The sequence below is a fragment of the Capra hircus genome, chromosome 10, assembly GCF_001704415.2.
Source record: "Capra hircus breed San Clemente chromosome 10, ASM170441v1, whole genome shotgun sequence".
Classification (NCBI taxonomy): domain Eukaryota; kingdom Metazoa; phylum Chordata; class Mammalia; order Artiodactyla; family Bovidae; genus Capra; species Capra hircus.
This window is the reverse complement of record NC_030817.1, coordinates 29,723,131-29,748,243: the sequence shown is the minus strand read 5'-3', so window position 1 is coordinate 29,748,243 and position 25,113 is coordinate 29,723,131. Positions and strand designations below refer to the sequence as shown.

Below are 25,113 nucleotides of genomic sequence, written 5' to 3'. Positions count from 1 at the left end.
ACTACTCCAGCCAAATGTCTTGAAAGAGTATCTACACTCACTCTCTTCACTCTTATTTTTCACCTCAACCTACTCTAAACAGGCTTCCACATTTACCCTTCTACTGAATCAGCTCAAAGATTACTCAGGAACTGTCCAACTCCACAGGCTTTCTTTAGTCTTGTTTACTTAATCCCTTAGCATCCTCTGACCTAGCTGACCTTTCCTTCCTGCCTGAGAACTTTTGAGTTGGTTTCCACAATAACTGGAAAACACATCCTCTTGAGTTTTCTCTCACTTCTGCCTGCCGCTTCTCAACCCCATTGTCTGCCTCTCCTTTACCTGTAGATGTTGGGGTTTCTGGAAGTCTGCAGCCTAAGCCCCTTCTTTCTCTCAAAGTACATTCTCTTCCTATCTTTTCCTGTAATGGAGCTCTCATCCACTATTTAGCTTTGATTGTGATCTCCATACTAATGGCTTCTCCACTTATGCCTTTACTCCTGACTCTACCTCTGAGCTTCCCAACCACATAGCCGCTTGCCCACTTTGGATTTCCACGTAAATATATCAGAGGGATATCAAACCTGACGTGTTTCGAACTGAACTCTTCACCCTCCTCCACAAATCTGCTGCTCCTCCCCTAGTGTTTCCTAATCGCTCATGGCTCTGTCATCCACACAAGTGCTCAAGTCCATTTCCAGCATGCTTCTTTTAGCACTTTCCTCTTCCTCATTCCCTTCTTTCCATCCATCACTGAGACCTGCCACTCCGTCTCAGTTCCACCTCCTTAGCTTCATCACGGTCACATCACCCAACTCTGTCACCATCCTCTCCCTTCTAGACTTCAGCCACAGCCTCCCCACTGGTGTCCCCATGCCTGTGCTGGCTCCTTCTAGTCCATTTTTTGCACAACTCCAGAGAGAGATTTTAAAACCTCAATCTCATCCTGCCCTGGCTCTGCTTAACAGTCTTCCAGAGGCTTCCAGCTGTTCATAGTTAAGGTCCAAAGACCTACCAATCTGGTTAGTCTTGGCCCTCAACCCACCTTTACAGGCTCTTTTCAGCCACTTGCCCCTCCAGCCACATGGAATCCTCCTGGTTCCCCAAACAGGACAAACTGTTTTCTCAGGAACTCTGAATAAATAGATCCTTCTGCTGTGAATTTTTTTAGGTAACCCTTCTCTGATTAGCTTCCCCTCAACCCTCCGGTTACATTACCCCAAGATACCTTGGTCTGTTCCTCCACTTCCCCTCTATTTACTGTTTTTCCTCTCTTGTGGGACTGTTAAGCCCCAGGAGGGCAGGCACCATGGCTGGCCTGCTCACTGCTCTGTCACCACTGCCCACCTACGCCTGGCACTGACCGATAGGGCAAAAATGGAGTATTTGGTGGCCTCACCACCTAACCCCAGGGCACCTGTGTAGCTGCCCAGCATTTGGGACTGTCTTCTCTTAGTGCTGAGATCCAATAGCAGCAAATCCTTCAGTGGTTCTTAAAGCTAGAGTCCTACTCTTTGGAGGAGAGGATGACAAAGTTGACCCAAATGATCCCCTTGACCTTTCCCACTGGGGCCATACAGGAGCTCCCTGGGTGTTGGAGAGCTTGCTTTACGGCTCTGTCTAAAGCTAAGGTGTCCTCTGGGCGATGTGCTACATCCCTGCCCCGTTCTTCTAAGGAAATGCTGTTTTTAAGACCGGCCTTTCCCCACCGACCATTGTTCTTTTCTGTTTTCATTCCACAGTGTGCCTAAGTGAACTGCTGAGAACGGAGTTGAGAGCCCCAAATAGGGCAGTGGGAAGAAGGGAATAGAAAGGCTGACCTGCTCCCAGGAGACTCAGAGTCGCCAAAGAGAATGTAATTAGGGATCTTAACAATGGCCTAAGCTTTATGGGAGACAAATTGGTTGAGGTGGCCCTCAGGGAGTGAGGAGATCCCAGGGGACAAAAACTGCAGGAGCCCCGAGTGGAGAAGCAGCTGGAGGCGGCCCCCTCTGACTCACAAACAGAGCAACAGCCTAGACTGTTCCTAGAAGAAGCGATTTCTTCGGCGCACGTGTACTGGGGACTGTGTCGGTGTGTGTTTGTGTGAGTGAACATCTTCTGCCCTTGTCCTGTAGGGCTGGGCGGACCAGGAACCGCCCCGCAGAGGAAGAGATTTAGTAGTCTCGGCCACGTCTGTCTTCAGAACCGACCTTTCCTGCTCTTTGTGCAACAAGACACACCTCTCCGAGGAAGGAGGCGGACATCATTACTACTGCCCTATTAAAACACACACACACACTCACACACACAACAACCGTGTAATTACTCTCCGCAGGAAAGGCGCACAACAGGATGGGCCCGAGCTGAACTCGGGATGAGCCATCCTTGTAAAGATTAGGAAAAGGAACCTCCCTGCCATGCACCCGCCTCCGGCCAGGGCCTCTCCCAGATGGTCAGGCTGGGTGGCCAGACCACCTCCTAGGGTGAGAGGGTGGGCGCGGGAGTCCCCCAGCCGCGCGAGTTCCCTGTCCCTTCTCCTACCCGCCTTCCAGCTCTCGCTGGTTCAGTCTCCCACGCCTCAGGTGTTTGCTGGGGCTGGGCCACAAGCCCTTCCCATTTTGGCCTGCACCTGGGGTAACCTCCAGCCCCGAGCGCCCCGCCAGACTGCTGCAGCGAGTGCGCCCAGAGCGGTGCGAATCGACCCGCGCGGGGCTCCCCGGGCTGCGTGCGCCCCGCCACTGCCCAAACGCAGGGCTGGGCTCCGGCTGCGCGCCACGCCCCCGGGCTTCGCACGGCGCGCGAGCCCCTTGGAGGGTGTCTGTGAACGGGGAGCCAAGCGGCTCGAGGCTCCTGCCCGGGATGCGGCGGCAGCTGCTTCCTGGTTTGAAGCTCGCCGAGTGGGGGAGAGCGTGAGCCCGCGGAGGCGGGGGCAGGAGCCCGAGCCGGAGCAGGCGGAGGCGGGGGCAGGAGACGCTGGAGGCTCGAGCTAACCGGACGGGTCGCTCCGGCTCTCCCGGGAGAGGCGCTTCCTGGCCCTGAAGAAGGGGCGAGTCCCGTGCGAGCCCCCGGGAGGCGCCGCGCGCTCGAGAGGGACGGTCGGGCGACCCCGGCCCGCTGAGGGCTCGGCGCCCGGCTCCCCTCCTTTCCACCTCGCGAGGGAGGGAGGGAGGGAAGGAGGGGAGGGAAGGTCCGGCGGAGGAGGCACAATGGCCTGTCGAGGGGAGCTTGGGTGCTGCTTTTCCCGGGAGCTGCCTCCACTCCAGCGGCCGCCGCGCGGGCTGGCCTGAGCGAGGGCTCCCCGCTCTCCGGCTGCGAGACCGCGCGGTCCCTGGGGCGGGACAGCGGCGTCGGCATGTCGTCCGGCACCATGAAGTTCAATGGCTACTTGAGGGTCCGCATTGGCGAGGCCGTGGGGCTGCAGCCCACCCGCTGGTCCCTGCGCCACTCGCTCTTCAAGAAGGGCTATCAGCTGCTGGACCCCTACCTGACGGTGAGCGTGGACCAGGTCCGCGTGGGCCAAACTAGCACCAAGCAGAAGACCAACAAGCCCACGTACAATGAGGAGTTCTGCGCCAACGTCACCGACGGTGGCCACCTGGAGCTGGCCGTCTTCCACGAGACGCCCCTGGGCTACGACCACTTTGTGGCCAACTGCACCCTGCAATTCCAGGAGCTGCTGCGCACGGCCGGCACCTCGGACACCTTCGAGGGCTGGGTGAGTACCTGGAGCCCTCACCTTGGTGTCCACTCCACACCTTTCCCGTCTTTCATTTTACAGAACTTGCCTGGGACCCGCTTTCCCATCTTCCCAGGCTCCGCGGCTCAGGGAATTCCCTCCACTTTTGGTCCACGTCCAGGTGGCCCGTGGCACTGGTGATGCGACCGCGGTGGGTGTGCGAGGGCATAGTTATGCCTCTAAGAAGCCATCCTGGATACGGTTCCTCTTGGGGATGGCAGCTTGGGCTAACGGGAAGTCGGGGGAAGGGGCCATCACCCCCTCCTCCCAGACTTTGAGTAAGGCGCCCTAACTCTCTGCACGCGGGTGATACAGGAAAGGCAAGGAAGGTGTGTTAGTAAAGTGACTTGCTTTGGATAAAGCTCTTTAAGCGTTTCTTAAGCGAAAGGCATGCATTCTCGCAGGTATTATTCATAATGTTTATGGATACGTGTTGGTTCAGCCGCTCAGACGTGCACACGTGTTTCAGCATGCACATCCATTACATCCCAGAGGTAAATAACCTGCACTGGCAGGGATCGGAGTGCCTGGGTCTGCAGTTGGCAAAGTTTTGTTAAGCAGTTTTTCAAGGAGATGAGATTTACATGATGTGTTTGCAGGCAACTTCAGTTCAGTTTCAGCCCAAGAGGTCTGATTCCTGCAGTTAGTGTTTCTGCTGTTACTGGTCTTGAGAGTTTCCAGGGCTCCTCAGCAGTTTGTGAACCACCCCTGGTTTCTCACCTCACCTGCTTGAATTTCTGTGTATTGACAAGTAGTTGCCCGCAACTTCCTACTTGCCTGTGCTTTTCACATAGTTCCCATGAGGCAAAATGTCTGCTGCAAATAAATTAAAATGTCTAGAGACTCTGCACAGTGCTAAAATGCATTTGCTTCCTAATCTTCATACTGCCTTTGTGATGCAGGTGTTATCCTTCCCACATGTACGTGATGAAATGATAATTAGAATGAAGTGGTCTGGTCTGGCCGAAAAAGTCCTTTGAAGACTCTTAGGAGTTTAATGATTGAAATTCTGGAGGATGTCAGTTTTGAGGCCAGAATGTGAATCAGTTTTGAAAACCCTGTTTGAAATTAACAAGTGGGGGAATCAGATGGACAGTAAGAAAGACTCATTTAGATATTTTACACTTTGAGGGATTGATACTTTTATCATATATTTTGTAAAATTACAGCTAGCTTGTGGAGTAGTCTCTTAAATAGGAGAAAAAACCATAATGACTGTTAAACTGTAACATCAAATTATATCGAGTTAATTTCTCTTCAGCTGAATTTGCTTTGTGGAATTTAGAAGTGGACTGGAGAGGAATGGCCAAAAGAGAGATTGACATTTTATTTTGTGAATTTCTGAATAGGAAGTAGAGATCAGTCTAGGAATCTGAATGGAATTATTAAATTAGTATCCAGTTAGGAGTTAGATTGGGCAAAGCTCTAAAGAACTGGGTTCTGAAATATAATGGTGCAGGCTGACCGATGGTCATTAGAAGCATGTTTTCCAAGAGAGATCCTAGACTGGTTTTCTTTACCCGTAATCCGCACATTTGAATCACCTGAGGGACTTTTAAAACCCCCTACTTTTAAAGACTCTAGACGAGACTCTCTGGCTGTGGACACCAGCATCAGTATTTTTCGGTTCTCCAGGTGATCCCAATGTGCAGTCAAGTTTGAGAACCTGTAGTCTAAATGAAGACCACAAGGTAAGGGCTGGAAGAAGCATAAGTATAGGAAGATTCAGGTTACTTGAAAAAGTGGGGTGCCTATTTAGATCTGCCTATTTTCCCACTGGCTGTAGATTTAAATGTAAATTAAATTTACATATCTTATTTGTCTCAATTAATTATATTTAGGTGTCTAATGTAACCCGGTAGTGGTGTTCTGAAAAATACGAGTGTTTGGTAGGATATATCAGCATTTAAATGACCTTGACATTGGTGATTTGTCAGACACTCATTCAGTGAGGAGGCAGAGTTTTTAAAATTCTTGGTATTTTGAAATTGTGATGATAGGGTAGATAAAATAGGCAGTGAGTTTCCTTTTTAAAAAATTTTTTGTTGAAATAATTTTGTTAAAATATTTGGAAATATATGGAATGCTTGTTTTTTAAATGATCCTCTATAGGTCTAAAGTGGTTTTGAAATTCAGAATTACAGAATTACTTATTTGTCCTTGGCATATTAAATTGAAATGCATAGTTCATTCAGAAAGCTATAAATGGAATAATTTACTCCACGATAAATTTATTTTTTGCAACTGAAATTACAGATTGCTAAACAATGAAAATAAACTAGCAGTTTAATTATCCCTAGATCAGGAGAAGAGACAAAAACAAGATACCTTTATTATTAGAATAAAACAAAGTTGTTACGCCTTTTTGCTTAACATAATTTCTAAGTATTAAGATCGTCTTTGACATTGATTGTGTACCAGTTTCATTGATATTACCTTCTAAGCTTGATGAGAGAAAGAGATCTATTTTGTGCAGTTATATTCCTAGTACCGAGGAGGACGCAGCAACCCATTCCAGTATTCTTGCCTGGAGAATCCCACTGGATTAGGGGAGCCTCATGGGCTACAGTCCCTAGGGTTGCACACGACTGAAGTGACTTAGCACACACGCGCACATTCCTAGTACCAGGCACAGTGCCTGCTGTGGATTAGGCAATCAACCATTTCTTTCCTAACTACATTTATTTCATTTAATTTGCATTATATCCAAGGAGGTAGTGAGATATAATATGACAGCTAAAGAAGTTCTTAAATGGAAATTCAGTGTTAAACTCTTCAATTAGAAAAGATTTCAAAGACCTGAGTTTCTGCCTAAAACTAGGAAAGTAAGAACCAGTCAAATCCTAGGTAAGCAGAAAGAAGGAAATATAAAGATAGCAGAAATCAGTGAAGTAGAAAGCAGAAACAGTAGAGAAAAACCAATGAAACAAAAACATTGGTTCTCTGGAAACACACGCACACACAATAAAATTGATAAATCTCAAGCCAGAATGATCAAGAAAAAAGATGACACAAATTACCAATGTTAGAAATGAGAAAACATCACTATAGATCCTATGGACATTAAAAAAAATAAGATAATATTATGAATAACTTTATGCCAGTAAATTCCGCAATTTAGATGAGATGAATAAATTCCTTGAAAGATACAGATGACCAAAATTCATTCAAACAACTAGCTTTATGTCCATTAAGGCAATTGAATTTGTAGTTAGAAAACCTTCCACAGTACAAACTTGAGGTCCCAGGTGGCTTAACTGGTGAGTTCTATCATACATTTAAGGAAGAAACATTGACGATTACACAGACTGTTCCAGAAAACAGAAGAAAAGGAAACACATCCTGGCACGTTTCATGAGGCCAACATTACCTTTATACTAAAACTTGATGGATGCTTTGCAAATAAATAATAGAGCTAAAGACCACTGCCCCTTCTGAGTGTAGATATTAAAAAATCTTAAATTTTAGGAAATCACACCCAGCAATATAACAAATGATCAAATGGGGTTATAACCAGGACTGTAAAGTTCATGGTTGATTAAACATTTAAAATCAATCCGTGCAACTCTTCAAATTAACAGAATAGTTTAATAACAGAAAAAAAATTCATATGATCAGGTCAATAGATAAAGAATTTGACAAAATTCAATATCCACTCATGATAAAAACTCTCAACAAATTAGCAATAGAAGGGTACTTTTCAACCAGATGAAAGACAGCTGTGAAAAACCTACAAATAACATGTTGATAGTGAAAAACTGAATGATATTCCCCTAAGATCAAGAGTGGCAAGGATAGCTACCCTTACCACGTCTGTTCAACAGTGTAGTGGAGGTCGCAGAGAGTGCAACAGTTCCATTGTGGAAATGATAATTTTCTCAACAAGTGCTGCTTGAATAATTGAATAGCTATATGCAGAAACTTGTGCATTGACTTTAATCTTACATTATACACAAAAATCAACTGAAAATGGATCATAGACCTAAAAGTAGGATTTTAGCTATAAAATTTTTATAAGAAAACACAGACGAAAATCTTAGTGACCTTGGTCACCACAAGTACTTTTCAGATAGGACCCAAAAAGCAAGTACTATAAAGAAATCAAATCAGACTATTTAAATTAACTCTTACTTTTCAGAAGATTCTTAAGAAAAAGACACAATCTACTAGGAGAAATTATTTGTAACATGTACATCAGACAGGGGACTTTTAACAGGAATAGATAAAATGACAATGAGAAAAATAGTTTAAAAGTGGGACGCAATGAGAAATGTGTTCAAATTAAAAATGGGACAAAGATTTGAATAGGCACCCTTCATGGAAAATAGCACAGTAAAAGATTAGTTAAGGAAAAGTAAATTAAGACCAAAACCCATGGGAATGTCTAAAATTAAAGAGACTGATCATACCGTGTGAGTGAGCAAGTAGAGCAACTGGAACTGTCATATACTACTGTGAGGGATATAAAACGATAATCACGTTGGAAAACACTTTTGATACTTTCTTAGTGTTAGGAATGTACTTACTATGGGACCTAGCTACTCTTAAATGAAACCATTTATACATAAATATTTTTAGCTGCTTTATTTGTTATATAGCCCCCAAACTGGAAAATGTCAGTCAACAGGTGACTATTTAAACAAATTATATATCTATACAGTGGAATACTACCCAATAATAAAAAGTAATGAACTATTGATACGTGCAACAAAATGGATGACTCTCAAAATACGTACTTTATGTACTGAAAGAAGCCAGACAGAGAATACATACTGGATGTTTTCATTTATGCAAAATTATAGAAAAATGTAATTTGCAGTGATAGGAAGCAGAGCTGTGGTTGCCTGGGACCAGGGGAATGAAAGTGATGGAGGGATGGATTACAAAGAAGGCATAAGGAAACTTTTGAGGGAAAAGAACATATTCATTATTTTGATTGTGGTGATGGTTTCCCAGTTATATACTTATGTCTAAGCACTTCAGATAGTTTGCTGTTAAGTATGTGGACAAGTATACCCAATAAAGCTGTAGGGAAAAAACAATGAGGATTTATTATCCTTATTTTTCCAAATAAGATGTTAAATAAGTAAAATGCCTGAATTAGATTTGAGCCAAGGCTGACTCTTGAAAACTACATTGTCTCTTTAGTGAAAAAAAAAAAAAGAGTAGGAGCATTAAAAAAACAAACAAACAAAGTCATTGAATATAGTTTCTGACTTTTAAGACAGTCTCATTTTCTAAATTATCACTGTCAGCTTTTTTTCTATTCCTTCTTCAACTGGTTTATTTTGTATAATTTCTTGGACTTGTGATACCCCAAAATTTGTCCAGATTAAAACCTTATTTCCTTCTTGTTTGCTCGTTCTTCGCTCACTTTCCACGCGGGGACCAGCACCTAATATACTTACTGCAGAGCATGGGGACATGGGAGGAGGCAAGAGGAGCTGGAGGCTGCGTCATGGAAAGACCTTGGCATCCCCTCAGGAAGGAAGGACCTGCTTGGCAGGATCCCAAGCTGTTTTCCTGGTTCAGCCCTCCTGAAGACATTCTGTTCCCTCCAGCACTGGGAGGGCTGCGTTCTCTCAACTTCTCACTCAGGGTACCTGCCTGGTAGTCTTGTCAGAGGAAGCAGCCAGGTTACCACTGGGCAATCACTGATTATCTTTGCCCTTTATTTGTGGATCCAGGTACATGGATTTAGAGCATCAGATTGAATCTTACAGATTCATTATCTGTTGGTTCATTCTCTGTTGTATTTTGTAGTTTTTTATTCTCACGGTTGTTTTTCTTTGAAGTCGATTGGGCCGGAGTGTTTAGGAGGAAAACATTTTAGCATGTATCGGGAGGTTTATCCCAGTATATGTGAATTGTATTATTTATATTGTGTCTTCACTTTCATGATAAGAATTTTGCTGCAGTGGGGCTGGCTGTTTCTCATCATGGTTAAGTTGTGGTTCAAATGTTTCAGGCATTTTCCAGACCTCATTATCTATTACCCTTCAATGCACTCAACACTCTCAGATCATTGTTAATCTGTTTTATTATACCCTTCTCTTTTGGGCTATTATCACCTTGAGATCAGGGACCCCTGTCTCTCTTATTCGCTGTTCTAAGTCCAGCATCTTGGGCAGTGTCAGGTGTATAGTAGGTACTAAATATTTGTCAGAATGTGTTTTTGGAGCAAGTAGAATGTAAGCACTTTGGAAAGATTTTTACTTAAACATTCATCTTTTTAAAAAGAAAGAAATGGAAGTAATTGAGGAGTGACCAGTTATTCCAATGATCAGTGTTCCATGTAAAAAATTAATTAATTGCACATCAACTTGTGCTTTAAAGACTGGATAAGATTTTTATCCTTTGTATATGGTAATAAATTGAAAATTGCATTTGGAAAATTACTGGCTTTTGCTCATTTTAAAAGACTGATTACCAAACCTGTTAATATGATGTGACTTTGTTCACTGATAGTTTGTGAGCCCGACATGTTAAATTTGGTTGTACTTCAACAGTGGAAAGCTAATGAGGTTGGTGGGCAGAGTGAATCATTGTATCTTATGTAATTCTTAGTATAGTTTTGGTATCTAGCAAGAGTTTAGAATGATGACTGTTTGTGATAGTAAAAGTGCAATAATTTTTTACGAGGTAGGTAGCATTTACATACAATCAGAGAGATGCCTTGGATTCTTTGTAGTCTTTCTTCTATTTTGCAAAGCAGTTGGCTAGGTCTGGTACTCCATTTATGTTGGCTGCTGGCCCCATTTTGTTAGAATATAATGAAAATGAGGCCTGAAACTCAGTGCCTGATCACTTTCTTTCCACTTTCATCACTGCTGTATTCAAAATTATCTTTCTCAATTGCCAAGCTGATAATCATTCCTTTACTTAAAACCTTTTGGTGGTTCCCCACTGCCCTTAGATAAAGCACAACTATTTACAATGGTATAGAATATTCTTTACAAGCTGGTCTCCGATTTCCTCTTCAGCCTTATGGCTCACCTCTCCCCAGCCCACACTTTCGTGCTCCAGCCACAATGATCAGCTTTCCGTTCCTCAAGAGCCATCATGCTAATTCCTGCTTGTGCTTCATGTCTCGCTGTAGATATCACTTGACCCAGGAAACTTTCCCTGACGTGCCAGGTCTCGGGTTGGCTCTCCTCCTCCTTAGTGTTCCCTCAGCATCCTAAGATCTCTACTGTCCCCTTCCCCTCTCTCCTGAAGGGACAGATGTATGAATTGATTGGGTTCCTGTGGAAGTATATGATATTGATCAGAGGAGTTCAGGGTTTAAAAGTGTGGACTGTTGACTGAGGTTCATCCCCTCTACCCCTAGGGTAGCTACTGACAAACTATTACATGTTTCTCTATGAAATGCCAAGCCCTGAATGAGCCTTCCTCCACCATTGAGCCCTCCTCCACCATTGAGCCTTCCTCCAACATTGAGCATACCCAACATGGTGCTCTGCCCTGGGGAGGCCAGTGGGCAAGACAGACATGGCCCTTTTCATCACAGACCTCATAATTCCATGGGGGAGAGAGATTGGAGAAGCGGTGACTGGGGAAAACAACTAGAAAATGACAAGACAGAAGTAAGGACTATAATGCTGGTGAGTGCCTACTTTGGGGAGACCAGAAACATTTTTCTGGAGGAAAAAGAGCTAATTTTTAAGGCTTCAGCATAGATTGCATGGCCACAGGTCTACTTCAGTTAAAGGATTTGGAAAAACCATCCCTCAAAAGAAGAAAAGGAACTTCTAACTTGATAATGTTTTCCCAGAGAGACATCATAGATCTTTTTGAAAGGTAAATGTTCCTGATCCCTAGAAAGCTTTCCATCTTCTGAAAGTTTGCTGCTGCTGCTGCTGCTCCTAAGTCGCTTCAGTCGTGTCCGACTCTGTGCAACCCCATAGACGGCAGCCCACCAGGCTCCCCCGTCCCTGGGATTCTCCAGGCAAGAACACTGGAATGGGTTGCCATTTCCTTCTCCAATGCGTGAAAGTGAAGTCGCTCAGTCATGTCCTACTCTTAGCGACCCCATGAACTGCAGCCTACCAGGCTCCTCCATCCATGGGATTTTCCAGGCAAGAGTAACTGGAGTGGGTTGCCATAGCCTTCTCTGTCTGAAAGTTTGGAGGGAACTAAATTTCAATGTCTGTGAACAGATAACCTGAAAGAACATTTAACTCCCCCAAGAAAGAAACGGTAACACCTTTTTTTGAACCATCAAACATCCCAAGTTTTGTGCAGATCAGAAAAGAATCATAGATGTTGAAGCAGAAAGGTCATCTTGTTTGGAACAGTAACAAAAAGCCTGACAGCTCTTAGGACCATGGACGCCCTGCAGATGTATTCATTTGGCAGAGATGTTTTTAACGTTGACTCTGAAGAAATGGCAACCCACTCCAGTATTCTTGCCTGGAAAATTCCATGGACAGAGGAGCCTGGTAGGCTACAGTCCATGGGGTCGCGAAGAGTTGGACACGACTGAGTGACCTCGTTTCACTTCACTGAAGACATTTCATTCTGTGGGGTTTGCTGTAGACCTCACCACTCCCTAATACTCAGTCTCCTATTAGCTGCTTGATCCTGGGAGGTTTTTGAGTTTTTGAATCTATGATAGCTCAAGTGTTTTGTTTTCAGAATGTGGGAACCAAAGCTCTAGCTAAAGCATTATTGTTTCCTTAGCTCATGTGATATATGACAGACACACACTTATATACTAACATCACACACACACTTATACACTAACATCTACATAGATATGACAATATACTTATTCAAATCTATTTAGATATGTAGTCATTTATTAAATATATTAAATTACATATTTGCTTATTTAAATATTTATTTACCTATTAATATGCTTCCTAAAATTTTAGTGGAAGCTGGCTTATTAGTAAATATATGGGAAGTTAACTTTAACTGCAAATTAGTTTGGTATTAGCTACCCAGTTAAAAAAGAAACTCTTTGTATTTCATTGTACAACTTACAGCAATATCTAAGTACTGTGCTAAGAGAGTCAGGAGAGCTGGGGTCAAGGTTTGGCTTTGCCATCTGTCAGCTGTGACCTCAGGCAAGCCTCTGTGTAATAGGCTCTCAGCTCCCTGGTTTCTAGCAGGAGGGGATTGCACTAGAGTCTCTCTAGGGACCCTTCCATCTCTAAAGCTGCTGCCTCCATATGTTAGGCAATTACATCATTTCTTTGCTTTTGGAGTAATTGGTTTGGTTTTAAGCAGTCAAAATGACTTATGTCTTATCAAAGTTAGTAATTCCTAAGAATTAAATTGGTCCAAATCTAAATTGCTCAGGCTTGGAGAGGATTTAACTCATGTCTAAATGACTTTTAGCATTGGTAGTGATGTTGGTGTTGTTTCCTTGGCTTAGAATCAACCTTAAGGAATTACAGTGGGTTCTCATTTTAAGTCGTGCAGTTGTATCTCTTGATTTACACTGATGGGCTCCTCATTCTATGGGACTGGTAAGTTATGTCCCTGTTTTCTTGCATCAGAGAGAGACTGAGAATCCCACCCTTTGAGCTTTTGCTAGAAGCCATTCTCACTAGCATGGTAATTAATGCTTTATTGTCATGAGGTGTCTGTAGCCACCAGTCTATATATCCACCCTGCTTGATGACAAGTCCTATAAATCACTTGTACGATAGACATTTTAATTAGATGGCAGAATGGGCCCAATGGTATTGGCTATTGTAGTGTTTATGTGCTATACTGGAGAATTTTATGAGTTGGGAAATTTTTGTTGAGAATCATGGCCCTATATAGGGAGATTTATCAAGATTATTAATGTATTTCTGTAGCACCAGTACATTAGAGCAGTGATTGTCAAAGCAGCTAGCATATTTTAATAGAACGACTATACCAACAGTGCTTTAATTATGTGCTGTCTTCTGGAAAGTTCCTTTGATTTTTACGTAAGTTCAACCCTGACACAACTTTGACCTTACAGGGGGAGAAATGCTTAAAAGGTAACCAAAAGTGTTTAGTTTGCTCTATGGTTAAAAAAAAAAAAAAAGAAATGTGCCAGAGGATAGAACCAGGGTCAACATGAGCCCCTCATAATTACCTGAATGAAATAAGTCATATGGGGCCAGTGTGAGCATGTTCTCAATGTAGTGCTTGCTCTCCAAGTGCTTAAACCAGAACCACAAAGCTGAATTTTTCTTTGCAAGTCAGATATATCTCTTGCACTTACTTGGCGCTATTTCTGCATCTTCCATTTGATGTACACTTACATTCGATGTGTCTCTGTCCTCACCCTGGGCTTCAGTGTTCTTGTCTGTGGTGGCAGGGGCTGGGCAACCTGTGCTCTGTGGCCTCTTCCAGTATCTGCGTTATGTGGCTCTGTTCGTTGTTCCATTAGACAATGCAATTTCTGCTCCCTTCTGAAACGTCTTCTGGAGATTGTTCTGCTGATACTGATTTGTTCTAGGCTCTGAAATTATTTTTGGAAGAGCGCACAAAAGCTGTATTAGCAACAGTTCCTAAACAAAATGCATTTATTAATTTGTGAGCTGTTCATCTCTTAAGTGCTTTAGTATATATTACTCTTGATTTATCACAGTACGGAAGAGTTCAGAATGGGTTTTTAATAGACTCAGTGCTTTGGAAACCATGTTTGAACCCTGGATCGTTTTAGTGATGATAAAAGCTATGGACCCTGTTTCTAGAAAAACGCACATGCGTGCATATTGACAATGTGCTGGGAACAGTGTCATCAGTTTCGTGGTCCCCAGAAGCCTAACTGTGGATACCCGGCTTCAGGTGTTAAAAGGTATCAAAAATGAGGTTGTTATTAATTTCTAATTCCTAGGGTATGTACTTAAAATGTGTTCTCACTTCTGGTTCCCGGTGAAATATACTAGATTATGACCCATTTTAGGACCTATTTGGTTGTGTCATTTAGGTATTTTCAGAAATCTCTACTGTTGAACGGTTTCTTTTAGGTTTGCAATAGATGGAAAGTTAAAAAAATAAAAAAACTGGGACATTTTGAATGACCTTGGCTTGATGTCTTCTGTTAAGATAACCCTCTGTAAGAAGAGATAGGATTTATCAGTATACTTAAAATATTTACCCTCTTCTTGAACTGTACTGGGCCTTGTGGTGAACCACTGTGCTAATCCAAGACAAAACGATGGGATCAGTGGCGCTTGCCTGCTCCTCTTGTCCTGTGATGCCAGGTCTCCAGTGGCCTGGGTCCGTCTTGAAAGTGAAAGTCACTTAGTTGTGTCTGACTGTTTGCAACCCCATGGACTGTAGCCTGCCAGGCTCCCCTGTCCATGGAATTCTCCAGGCCAGGATACTGGAGTGGGTAGCCATTCCTTTCTCCAGGGGATCTTCCTGACTCAGGGATCAAACCCGTGTCTCCCACACTGCAGGCAGATTCTTTACCATCTGAGCCACCAGCCCAACAAGATTATCTGTTCCTGAGTTATAGCTCACCTTGCCGACGCCTTGGAAAATAGCCTGATGATCCTAGAAATTGAGCTGAATGGAGATTGCCCAGAGTGCAACCCCCTAGCTAGTCAGAGGTGAAGCTTGAATCTCGCTCTCTGGACTTGATTCTTTCCTGACACCATCCTAATGTGTGGAGGAGGCAGCGGGAAAGCCATTCAGTCATTCATCGATCTATATTGAGCACCTGCTGGGTACCCCTCTCTGTTCTAGGTGTTATAGATGGGGCAGAGAACACAACTTTCAGAATCTCGGCTCTCACAGGCCTTTTACCCTCTCAATAAGCAGGCAAATAGGTAATTACAAGAATAGCCCATGGTGGTTAGGTGCTAAGTAGAGAATTAAAACAGGGTGGTGTGATGGAGTGTGACAAGGTGACTGCTTTACTTAGAGTGTCAGAGGACTCATAGGGTGACATTTTGGCTGAGACCCAAGTGGCAAGAAGCATCCAGCCATGTGAAGATTATAGAAAGCATCTGGGCAAAGGGAACAGCTCAGGAAAAGGCCCAAAGGTGGCGACAGGTTTGACATGTGGAGGAACAGAGAAGGTATGAGAAAGGGCATAGACTTGCTGTTAGCAGGTGCAGTGTATTATCCCAGCTCTGCCACAGTGAGCCTGTCCCTTCAGCTCTATTCTCTCTCCTGGAAAACGGTGTTCAAGTTAGCTACCGCAGAAGGCTGGTGTAAAGATTAGATTTAATATGTAAACCATGCTCAGCACAAAATAGGTCCTCAAGAAATGGTAGCTTTGGCTGCTTTTAATCTCCCAAGGAAATTAATATTTTGACAAGGACCTTCTGAAAATAATCATATTGGCCAAGGAAAGGCATTCGGATGGTTTCACTTTAGACAATGAAGGCGGTGATGTAGGCGCTTCCTGAGGAATGGGGGAGGTTGTAGTTTTTGTGTGTGTGCGTGCATACTCACTAGTGTCTGACTCTTTGCAGCCCCCTGGGCTGTAGCCTGCAAGGCTCCTCTGTCCATGGAATTTTCCAGGCAAGAATACTAGAGTGGGTTGTGGTTTCCTACTCCAGGAGATCTTCTTGACCCAGGGATTGAGCTGGCGTCTCCTGCATTGGCAGGTGGAGTCTTGATTGCTAACCCACCTGGTAGTCTTGTGGGCATCCCTCAAATGACACTAAGGCATCTGCCTGCTTGCGACCTGTTTCAGTGTCATAGGTTCCAAAAAAAAAAAAAAAAGAATAGAGGAAAGGAAACAAAGACATCAAAGTTTATTCCAGGTTCTTGAATTTTTAAAATGATATATTTATTTTCTATGGAGTCATAAGTATTAATGGAATGTTTTAATACTTAGATAATTGTACTGCAGTGATATAATTGATAGGGTTCCAGGTGTCTTACTTTTTTAGAAAACTATAAATGTGTGGAGAATTAATAACCATAGTGCCAGTAATCATAAAGGAAATAAAACCTCAAAAATTATAAGTGGGTACAGTTGATTCTTGCTGACTTCTGCAAAGCCCATTTACCTGATTGAGTATAATTTGGGGAATTAACTCTGGATAATTTTGTCTATTTTTGAATAATTTTGGATCATGCCTATTTTGGCATCTGCTAGATCTCCGGAATATTTCTGACCATCCCTTCAATATCTGTCTGGTCTCTGTTGAATGTAAAAAGACACATTAGCATTAGCCTAAGCCATATAAATCAGAATGCAGAATCTACAATGACAGAGTCACAGCACACAAATACAGGCTTTGAAGAATATTTATTGGACAACGACCATAATTAGCAGTGCATCGCAGTGTGATGGTTGAGTGTCAGCCAGATTGGGTTCAACTATTCATTTTGCCTCTCATTAACGAGGTCGCTTGCCTGGAGAACCCCAGGGACGAGGGAGCCTGGTGGGCTGCTGTCTTTGGGGTCGCACAGAGTCAGACACGGCTGAAGTGATTTAGCAGCAGCAGCAGCAACGAGGTTGCTTAACCTCTGCTAGCCCCAGCTTTCTCCTTGTAACTTACTACCTATCTCATAGAGTTGTGTGACAATATAGTGAAGACTTAGGTAAACTAGTACAGTGCATGACATATACCACTGTAGAAAACTCAAAGTCACAATTACCACCACTCTACCAGTACTTAAATATGAAGTCATGATCCCAGCCTTTTCTGAAATTAGCTTTCAAAGCAGTAAAATGTTTATTTACACAGCATTTTGGAGTTTTCAGTTTTAAGGAATTTAGAGGTCAGAATTTTAGAAAGGGTTTTTGAGTCTAACCTTCTTGGCACATTTGCTTTTTATTTAGGATTCTGGTGTGTAAATCAATAAATAGGGTGGTTATTGGTGAAAGAGAAGATGGTTTCCTTATCCTAGGTTTGGGGTAAATTCTGCACATTTGTCCGTTTTGAAAGATCTCGAAAGGAATCTGGGGAATCGAAGCTAGAATTACTATAGTCGCAATGTTGACTAAAGTTAGTTTATGGAAAACCTTGAGTTTGAGTCTGTTGGTTAGCGCATCTGATGCTGAACAGGGAGAAGGTTCTGAGTTAGGGGCGATAACCAGAAAGAAGTAAAGTTGCAATATTTTAGTTGCAAAAATCCAATGAAGCTGCCTTTCAAAAGCTGAAATGAGAAGGTTTATTGCTGAGAAAAGATGGTAAATAGCCTCTTTGAATAGGCATTAAAAGATGTTTCCTTGACTTAAGTTTGAAGATATAATGCATTGGATGTGAATTATTCTTTCATGCTTTTAAGGAGGAAACAATTTTATAAAAGTGCATCATTTGACCTTGTGGATTTCCGGGTGAATCAAGGATGCCAACAAGAGTGATTTGGTTTACAGAAAATATGACCATTTTCCCCATATCAATTATCTACAGCTTTATCAGTTAAATCAACACTCGTTTGGGGTCCTAGGTCTTTCATGGGTGATTTTAAGTTAGATGTGTTCTGATACAAAAATGTTTACTCTTTTAGACCAGAAGTTTCATCTGCTCCATAGTAAGGCCCAACAGTATTCATAGTGATGTTCAGTGCAGCCTTGGTTCTGGCTGCTCAGAAGTCTTGGTTGGCTCTTAAGCTTCCCGGAGAAGACGTTGTTTCTGAGTCTCCCTGCTGGGCCCCCTCGCCTTCTTGTCATGCACATCCTGTACCTGGGTTGTGGTTGTATTGATTTGCTGGGGCGCTGCTGTTGCAGATGTCTGGGGGCGAGTGAGAATGTGTTCGTGGGCGTTGGCCTGATGTTGGCCACTGACCTGCTTTCTGCCCAGTTGTACCGCTATCTGTGTGAGCATCCAGATATATCTGTGTGAGCACCGGTGACCCTCAGGGGCCCCCTGGTAAAGGAAACTTGTAGACTGAAGAAGCCCCTCCTTGTTCTCATGTCTTGAGTTGGCCTCAGAATTCAAACACTGTCATCCACTTTTGCTAAGAGATCATCTCTTTAAAAATATTCCTATTTCAGATACAGACATTAATACTTTGTGTGAGTTTAAGAGCAGCCTTAGGAGTAGTTTAGGGATAGTGAATATGCCAGTGTGATTTTTATTCCTTGATTATTTAAATACATGTAAAAGGTGTGTGGCTTCCCTGGTGGCTCAGACGGTAAAGTGTCTGCCTACAATGCGGGAGACTCAGGTTTGATTCCTGGGTCGGGAAGATCCCCTGGAGAAGGAATGCAATGCACTCCAGCACCCTTGCCTGGAAAATCCCATGGACGGAGGAGCCTGATAGGCTACAGTCCATGGGGTCGCAAAGAGTCGGACACGACTGAGCGACTTCACTTTCACTTTCACTTTCCAAAGGTGTGTGGAAAGACTAAACCGAACCCTAGGTTCCCCAGATAAAATGTTAACTTGTGTTTAAGTGATAAGAGGTGGTTTTCAATGTAGGAAAAACGGACTCAAACCATCTTCTGGTATACCAGATGTCAGGACTCTATTAACGGCAGCCTGCCTTTGGTAAGAAAAGGAGACCAGTGAGGGGCATAAACTGGATAATGGTTTAACTGTGACCTTGAAAGAATAGTTGCCATGTAAGCTTATTTTTTAAAAACACATCCTGTTTCTGGAAAGATAAATAAGTGGCCTGTGAAGTTGCCTAATTAGGTGTCCAGTGTGTGTTTTCGTCTCTGAGTGGAATTTCTGATGCTCATTGTCAGTCCCTTCTGCTATAATTTGGTCCTTTTGGGCTTGTGAATGTAGAATTTTGATTTTAAAACAGGAAAAATAATGATTCTGAAAAATTGTTCCTGTCAAGATATCAAAGGAGACTTTCCATTAATGTCATTTCTATTAGTATTTTGAAGTCAAATTACCTGCTGACAGTTTTGCTTCAGTGAAGCTTACGTTAAAAGGAAGAAACTGACTGAGAGAATTAGAAGAAAAAAAATGAAGTATCGCCAAGCACCATCCCCAACTCCCTCTCCCCTTTCTCTTCACAAGACCCTTGCTTCCTTACTTGTTTTTTGCTTGAGTCATTAGTGGGAAGAGCTCAGATTAGAGCCCCGGTTATACTCAGAATTTAAGTGTACTTCCTAACACCCAGAGTCTTCTCTGTAGTCAAGGGCCCTAATGTTCCAAGAAAACTGAAGCGCACAGGTGTGAACTTCCTGCTCCCACCTGTGGCATATCCTGCAGGCAGTTTTGAGATGAGGCCCAGTCCTACGCCTGCTCTGTTTGGGTCCCCTCTGTGTCTGTCTGGGTCAGGTATTTCACTTCCTGTACCTTCATCCTCTCCCTTCCTCCCAACACCTTTCCTTTAGAAATGACCCAGATCTCTAAGCACTCAAGTTCCCCAAACCCCACAGAATAAATGACCCAGGGCTGTCTTGGCCTTGATTGTTTCCCTTTTGAGGTGAGGCTCAGTGTCTCCCCTTCTCATCTCAGCCATCTTCCCAAAGAGCTGACTGCATCTGTCCTCTCCAGCCCATGCTTTCTTCCCAGTGCAGACTGCCTTGTGCCTACATCACTGTGTGAATACCACTCCTGCAAAGCCCGGGAATGACCATGTAATCACGTCACTTACTTCTGCTTCTTCCTTCTCTTTGCCTTCGGGCTTCAGTGTTTCTCCAGCACCTTCTGGGAATTTCTTTTTGTATCAATTTTACAATTTTTTTTGTACAATTTTCCTATTGTATCTCTTTCCTCATCCTTTAAGCTCCTTTAATATTGGTGTTTCCTGGGGTTTTATCCTTATATTGTTGTCTTCCTTACTCCAGATAGTCTCATCCGCTCTCATGGTCTTAATTGTATTGCATGTAGGCCAAGAATTTCTAAAACTCTGTCTCCAGTCTTTGTCCCTGAACTTGATTAATGCTTCTTGGACTGGGGCAGGCTTAGGGCGAAGGGCTTTATTCTCTGTCTCCTTCAGGCTTTCGCAACAGTCTTGAGGGATGAGCAGTTCCATGGTTCCTGCATTTCCTACCCAAGGAAACTGTGGCTTAGAAGGTTCAAGAACAGGCCTAAGGTCTCATGTCTAATATGCTTGCTGGACAGAGCTACTTGGGCATCCTTCAGGTGTCTTAAAGTCAACACTGCCCACAACTAAATACCCCATCTTTATCCCTGCCTGCTCTTCCATGCCAGAGAAGGCAATGGCACCCCACTCCAGTATCCTTGCCTGGAAAATCCCATGGATGGAGGAGCTTGGTAGGCTGCAGTCCATAGGGTCGCTAAGAGTTGGACACGACTGAGCGACTTCACTTTCACTTTTCACTTTCATGCATTAGAGAAGGAAATGGCAAACCACTCCAGTGTTCTTGCCTGGAGAATCCCAGGGATGGGGGAGCCTGGTGGGCTGCCGTCTCTGGGGTCGCACAGAGTCGGACACGACTGAAGCAACTTAGCAGGAGCAGCTCTTCCATGCATTTTCCCTGTCAGAATTCATCTCATCATCATTTGGGCACCTGGGCTTCCTTGTGGAGTTTTCTCTTTCTCTTCACTTCTTTCCCATTTTCATCAACTGCCAAGTCCTTCTGGATTGGCTTGCTGTACATTCTTGAGTCAGCTTCTCTTTTCCATCAGCACCATACTTGTTCAGACCCTATCACATAGATAAATTGTTTCAGTAGCCTTGGAATTGGTCACCACGAACCTACTCCCTCAAATCTGTCCTCCTAGAGCTGCCCGGATGAGCTGTCTAGAACCCAACCTTAACCTCTCTCCTGCCAGCAGTCTTTTAAAGGCTTCCCATCGCCTATAAAGTCCAGGCCCCTTGGGAAGATTCCTAGGAGTCTGGCCCTTGTCTCCCTCCCCCATTCCTTCTCCCATCTCTCCTTGTCTCCCAGTTCATGATCTAAGTACAGATGAGCTAATTAGGTTTTCTTGCTTCTATTCATGACTAATTGTCTTCGTTTTCAGTACATATTGGGAGAGGAGAGCAGGTATTCCTTTGTAGTTTGGATAGAGGACTTGTTACATAACACTGGAGGAGACAGGGGTGAAGGAGGTCACGTAGCAAAAATGTGTCACTTTCTATGTAACCATACACACACCCACAAACAGGCCAGGGCATGCAGAGAAACATACCAACACACTCGGCATTCCCAGGGCACCTGCTTCAGCTGGAGGTGCATCAGGTGCTAGCTAGGGGTGCACAGTTCAAGGAGTTCACCTTGTAGTGAGGCAGACGGCACGAGCCCATTGTTTCATCATCAGGGAGCTGTGGAACAGAAATGAGTGCAGGACGCAGGGGATTGTAAACCTGCTTCAGGGAGGACGTCGTGGAGGAGGATACACCCAAGTTCAGTTTTCATAAGAAAGGCAGTATTCATCAGGCTTATGCTGGCACAACCTCCTGTCCCATATCTCCCTTGGGGATTTGTATATTTTTCCCTAGAATTTTACCCACGTGGGTCATTTTATACAGGGCTCACACCTCAGTGCCTGTTAAAAGCAAACTGTATATATATGTATATATGAAATAGATAATGTGGAGTTCCTGTGTAGCACAGGGAACTATATTCAATATTTTGTAATAACCTATATGGGGAAAAGATCTGATCTGAAAAAGAATATACAGATAAAAACCCACGCCATGCTCAGTAGATAGGTTGTGTCCAACTCTTTTGCAGCACTATGTACTATAGCCCGCCAGGCTCCTCTGCCCATGGGATTTTCAGGCAAGAATACTGGAGTGGGTTGCCATGCCCTCCTCCAGGGGAATCTTCCCAGCCCAGGGATTGAACTTGCATCTCCTGCATTGGCAGGCGGGTTCTCTACCACTGAGCCCCCAGGGAAGCCCCATAGGTAACAGTCATTTTGCCATGTACCTGAAACCAGCACAACATTGTCAATCTACCATACTCCAAAAAATTTTTTTTAATTGGAAAAAAAAATGTTTAAAGGCTAAATTCATTTTAAAAATTAAAAAAAATTAATAAAGGCAAACCGTGTCTGGTTCAGTCCATTGGCAGGAACTTGCTTCATGAGGGCAAGGGACTATCCTAACCCTGCTGATTCCCAGTGGCTGGTTTTGGTAGGTGCTGAATAAATGGTTGAATTGGGTGTCTTGAGGGGAGGGGTAAGAAAGGGTTCTCTTCCTTACCCCAAGTCAGTGTAATGGTTGAGGCTTATGTGGGGTGGGCCTATGGCATCCTGAGCAGAGTGGCCTGCCTGTGCCATGTAACCGGACTGGCTCCTGGGAGGGGCAGCGTGTAGGCTAGATGTCCAGCTCGGTTCTGGACAGAAGTTCCAGACTCCTGCAGCTGAAGGGAGTGCCCTTTTAAAGGCTAAACTAGTAATTAGACTCAAGCAGAGGGTGGTGGAGGTGGAGCTAACTCATTTATTAGCATATAACATGATCACTCAAACTCCTGTAAATATAGATGCTGGTGGTTTGTCTTCTCCCAACTGCAGAAAAGCCTGGGAGATATGCCCTGGGTTATGAGTTACTCAAAGGGCGGATGCTCGAAAATCTCAAAATACCAGACTATGTCATATCTGTGGGCTGTGTGTCCTCCAGTTAATTACAGATTTTTATCTCCATTTATGTGAAGTTAATGATTATCTTGGTTTGGGCTCGGAACTATCTGCGTTAGACCCCTGGTTCCACTGGGCTCGGTCACTGCCTACTATTTGGCTTGAGGCCTTTGTTTTTTCCACCAGAAGAATCGCACCGTAAGTGTTTCCACAGGAACTCTGCCCTTCGCCAGTGTCATTGTTGTGGCTGTATGGCAGAACCCACAGGGTGGAGGTGTTTTAGCCCTCACTGAAAATGCCACAGATCTTTCCGTCTCTCACTGCAAATTTTCCAGTCGTGTTCTGGTCCACCGTGGAGTCTTAAAACCGGGTTTACTGATTACCATGTAGGAACTGATTATTAGATGTCGTAAATGATCCATTGAAGATCAGCATCCAGAAAGTCCATTTAGTCTATGTCTCTAGCAACTAACATTAGACAACACCCTGTGCAAATTGCTGGTAAGGTCCAAGAACTGTGTAGCATCTGTTAAGACAGCCAAAGACATTACCGTTAAGTAAGCCAAGTTAAGACTTATCTCTGGCAAATGCAGTTTTGACCCTTTCAGTGTCTCAGTGGATCAGCAGGTAATTGTTCTAATTGAATCATTTGCTTTCCTTTTTTTCTGAGTGCTTCCGGAGGGCTGGGAATAGTTGGCTATTAACTGGACTTCATGTTATGCCTGATTGGTATTTATGGCAGACCAGTTACCCCTGTAATCAAGTAGTTATTTGGATTAATAAGTCAAAGGAATGGCTGGGAGGCTAGTGTACTGCCTGGAGAAAGGGTCACTGTACCTCTTGTTAGGAAATTAATGAATCTCAAATGACTATGACTCAAGTGAGAGATCTTCAAAAAGAGTGGCTCCTTAGAGAAATAGTGACCAGCTCATTGAAAAATAAGACACTAGGTTAGATCAAGAAGACTCATCTGTTCAGACTGGTTGATTTCTCTTTTAAAACTATGCAAGAACTAGGCTGTATAAGGAAAAGGTCTTAACTTTTCATTCATTCTGGAGCTATGATAGAACCAGGAATAGACAATACAAAGGCAGAGTGACAGGTTTCTTTAGACATTTGTCTTAAATGTAAAATGTTTATCTAATGTGCAATAGTAAGACCTGGCCTTTTTTTTTTTTTTTTTTTTTGGTAACCAAGTGATATTTTGAATAATACTCACTGTGTAACAACACATGACACATTGTGAAAGTGTAAACATTACTCTTATTGAGTCTGAAGATGTTTTAAAAAGTGTCATTTATAACTTATTAGGGTGAGATGAGTGGAATTATATATGGCACAAGGCAGTTGGTCTGGGTTATTTAGAATAGGTTTTTTCCAGGTTCTATCTTCTGTGGAAAGCACAGCCTTACCTCTTGGCTTTGTTAGTTCCAGGATTCTGACAGTCTTAAGTGTGAGCCTTCTACCCCCAGAATCGCATCCCCTTCATGCTACACCAGGCCTATATTTTGTTAATGGTGGCTCTTTTGGATGGTGACGTTTTGCCTTTGGTAATCTTCCCTCGTCATCCTGAAATGATGCCCATTTACCTCTGAAACACCATGAAGGTTCTCATTTGAAGGACACGACTTCTTATGTGCTTGAGAAAGAGGTGCAGCCTTGGTTTAGGCTGCTGATGGAACCGGCAGATCTCTGAAAGCTCCCCCGGCTCTGAGAATTCTGACGTCATCCACTTCCGCTGCCAGGCTTGCAGCTTAAAGACATTGGAGGTGGAAGAAGAAAAGGAAATAAATGAAAGACATAACTCCTTTGGGCCAGTGGGAAGTGGGTCAGGAGTCAAGTGAGACAGTGCCTGGCACTTCTCAGCCATCGCAGAGCAGAAGTGTCTTGTGATGCACACGGAGGCAGGCCAATGGGTCTATTGTGTGCCAGGGGTTCCCAGGAGAGTAAGCTGCCGTGTGGCAGGTGTAGCACACTGCAAGCTGGGATGAGTGACCGATTTCATCCTTTCTTTAAAAAATTGATTTACTGTCGGCTGTGCTGGGTCTTTGTTACTGTGTGCAT

General features: G+C 43.6%; 1 protein-coding gene across 2 annotated transcripts in view; it reads left to right on the top strand.

Moving 5' to 3' along the window:
- The window catches only part of PRKCH (protein kinase C eta), a 361,590-nt gene continuing 339,121 nt past the window's right edge, over positions 2,645–25,113 (top strand). The window contains exon 1 of one of the 2 annotated variants that reach the window (XM_013967227.2): positions 2,645–3,676. In XM_013967227.2, coding sequence (XP_013822681.2) covers positions 3,314–3,676 — 363 coding nt within the window. In that variant the 5' untranslated portion in view covers positions 2,645–3,313. The remainder of the gene's footprint in view (positions 3,677–25,113) is intronic. The other variant, XM_018054083.1, reaches the window with a different exon arrangement.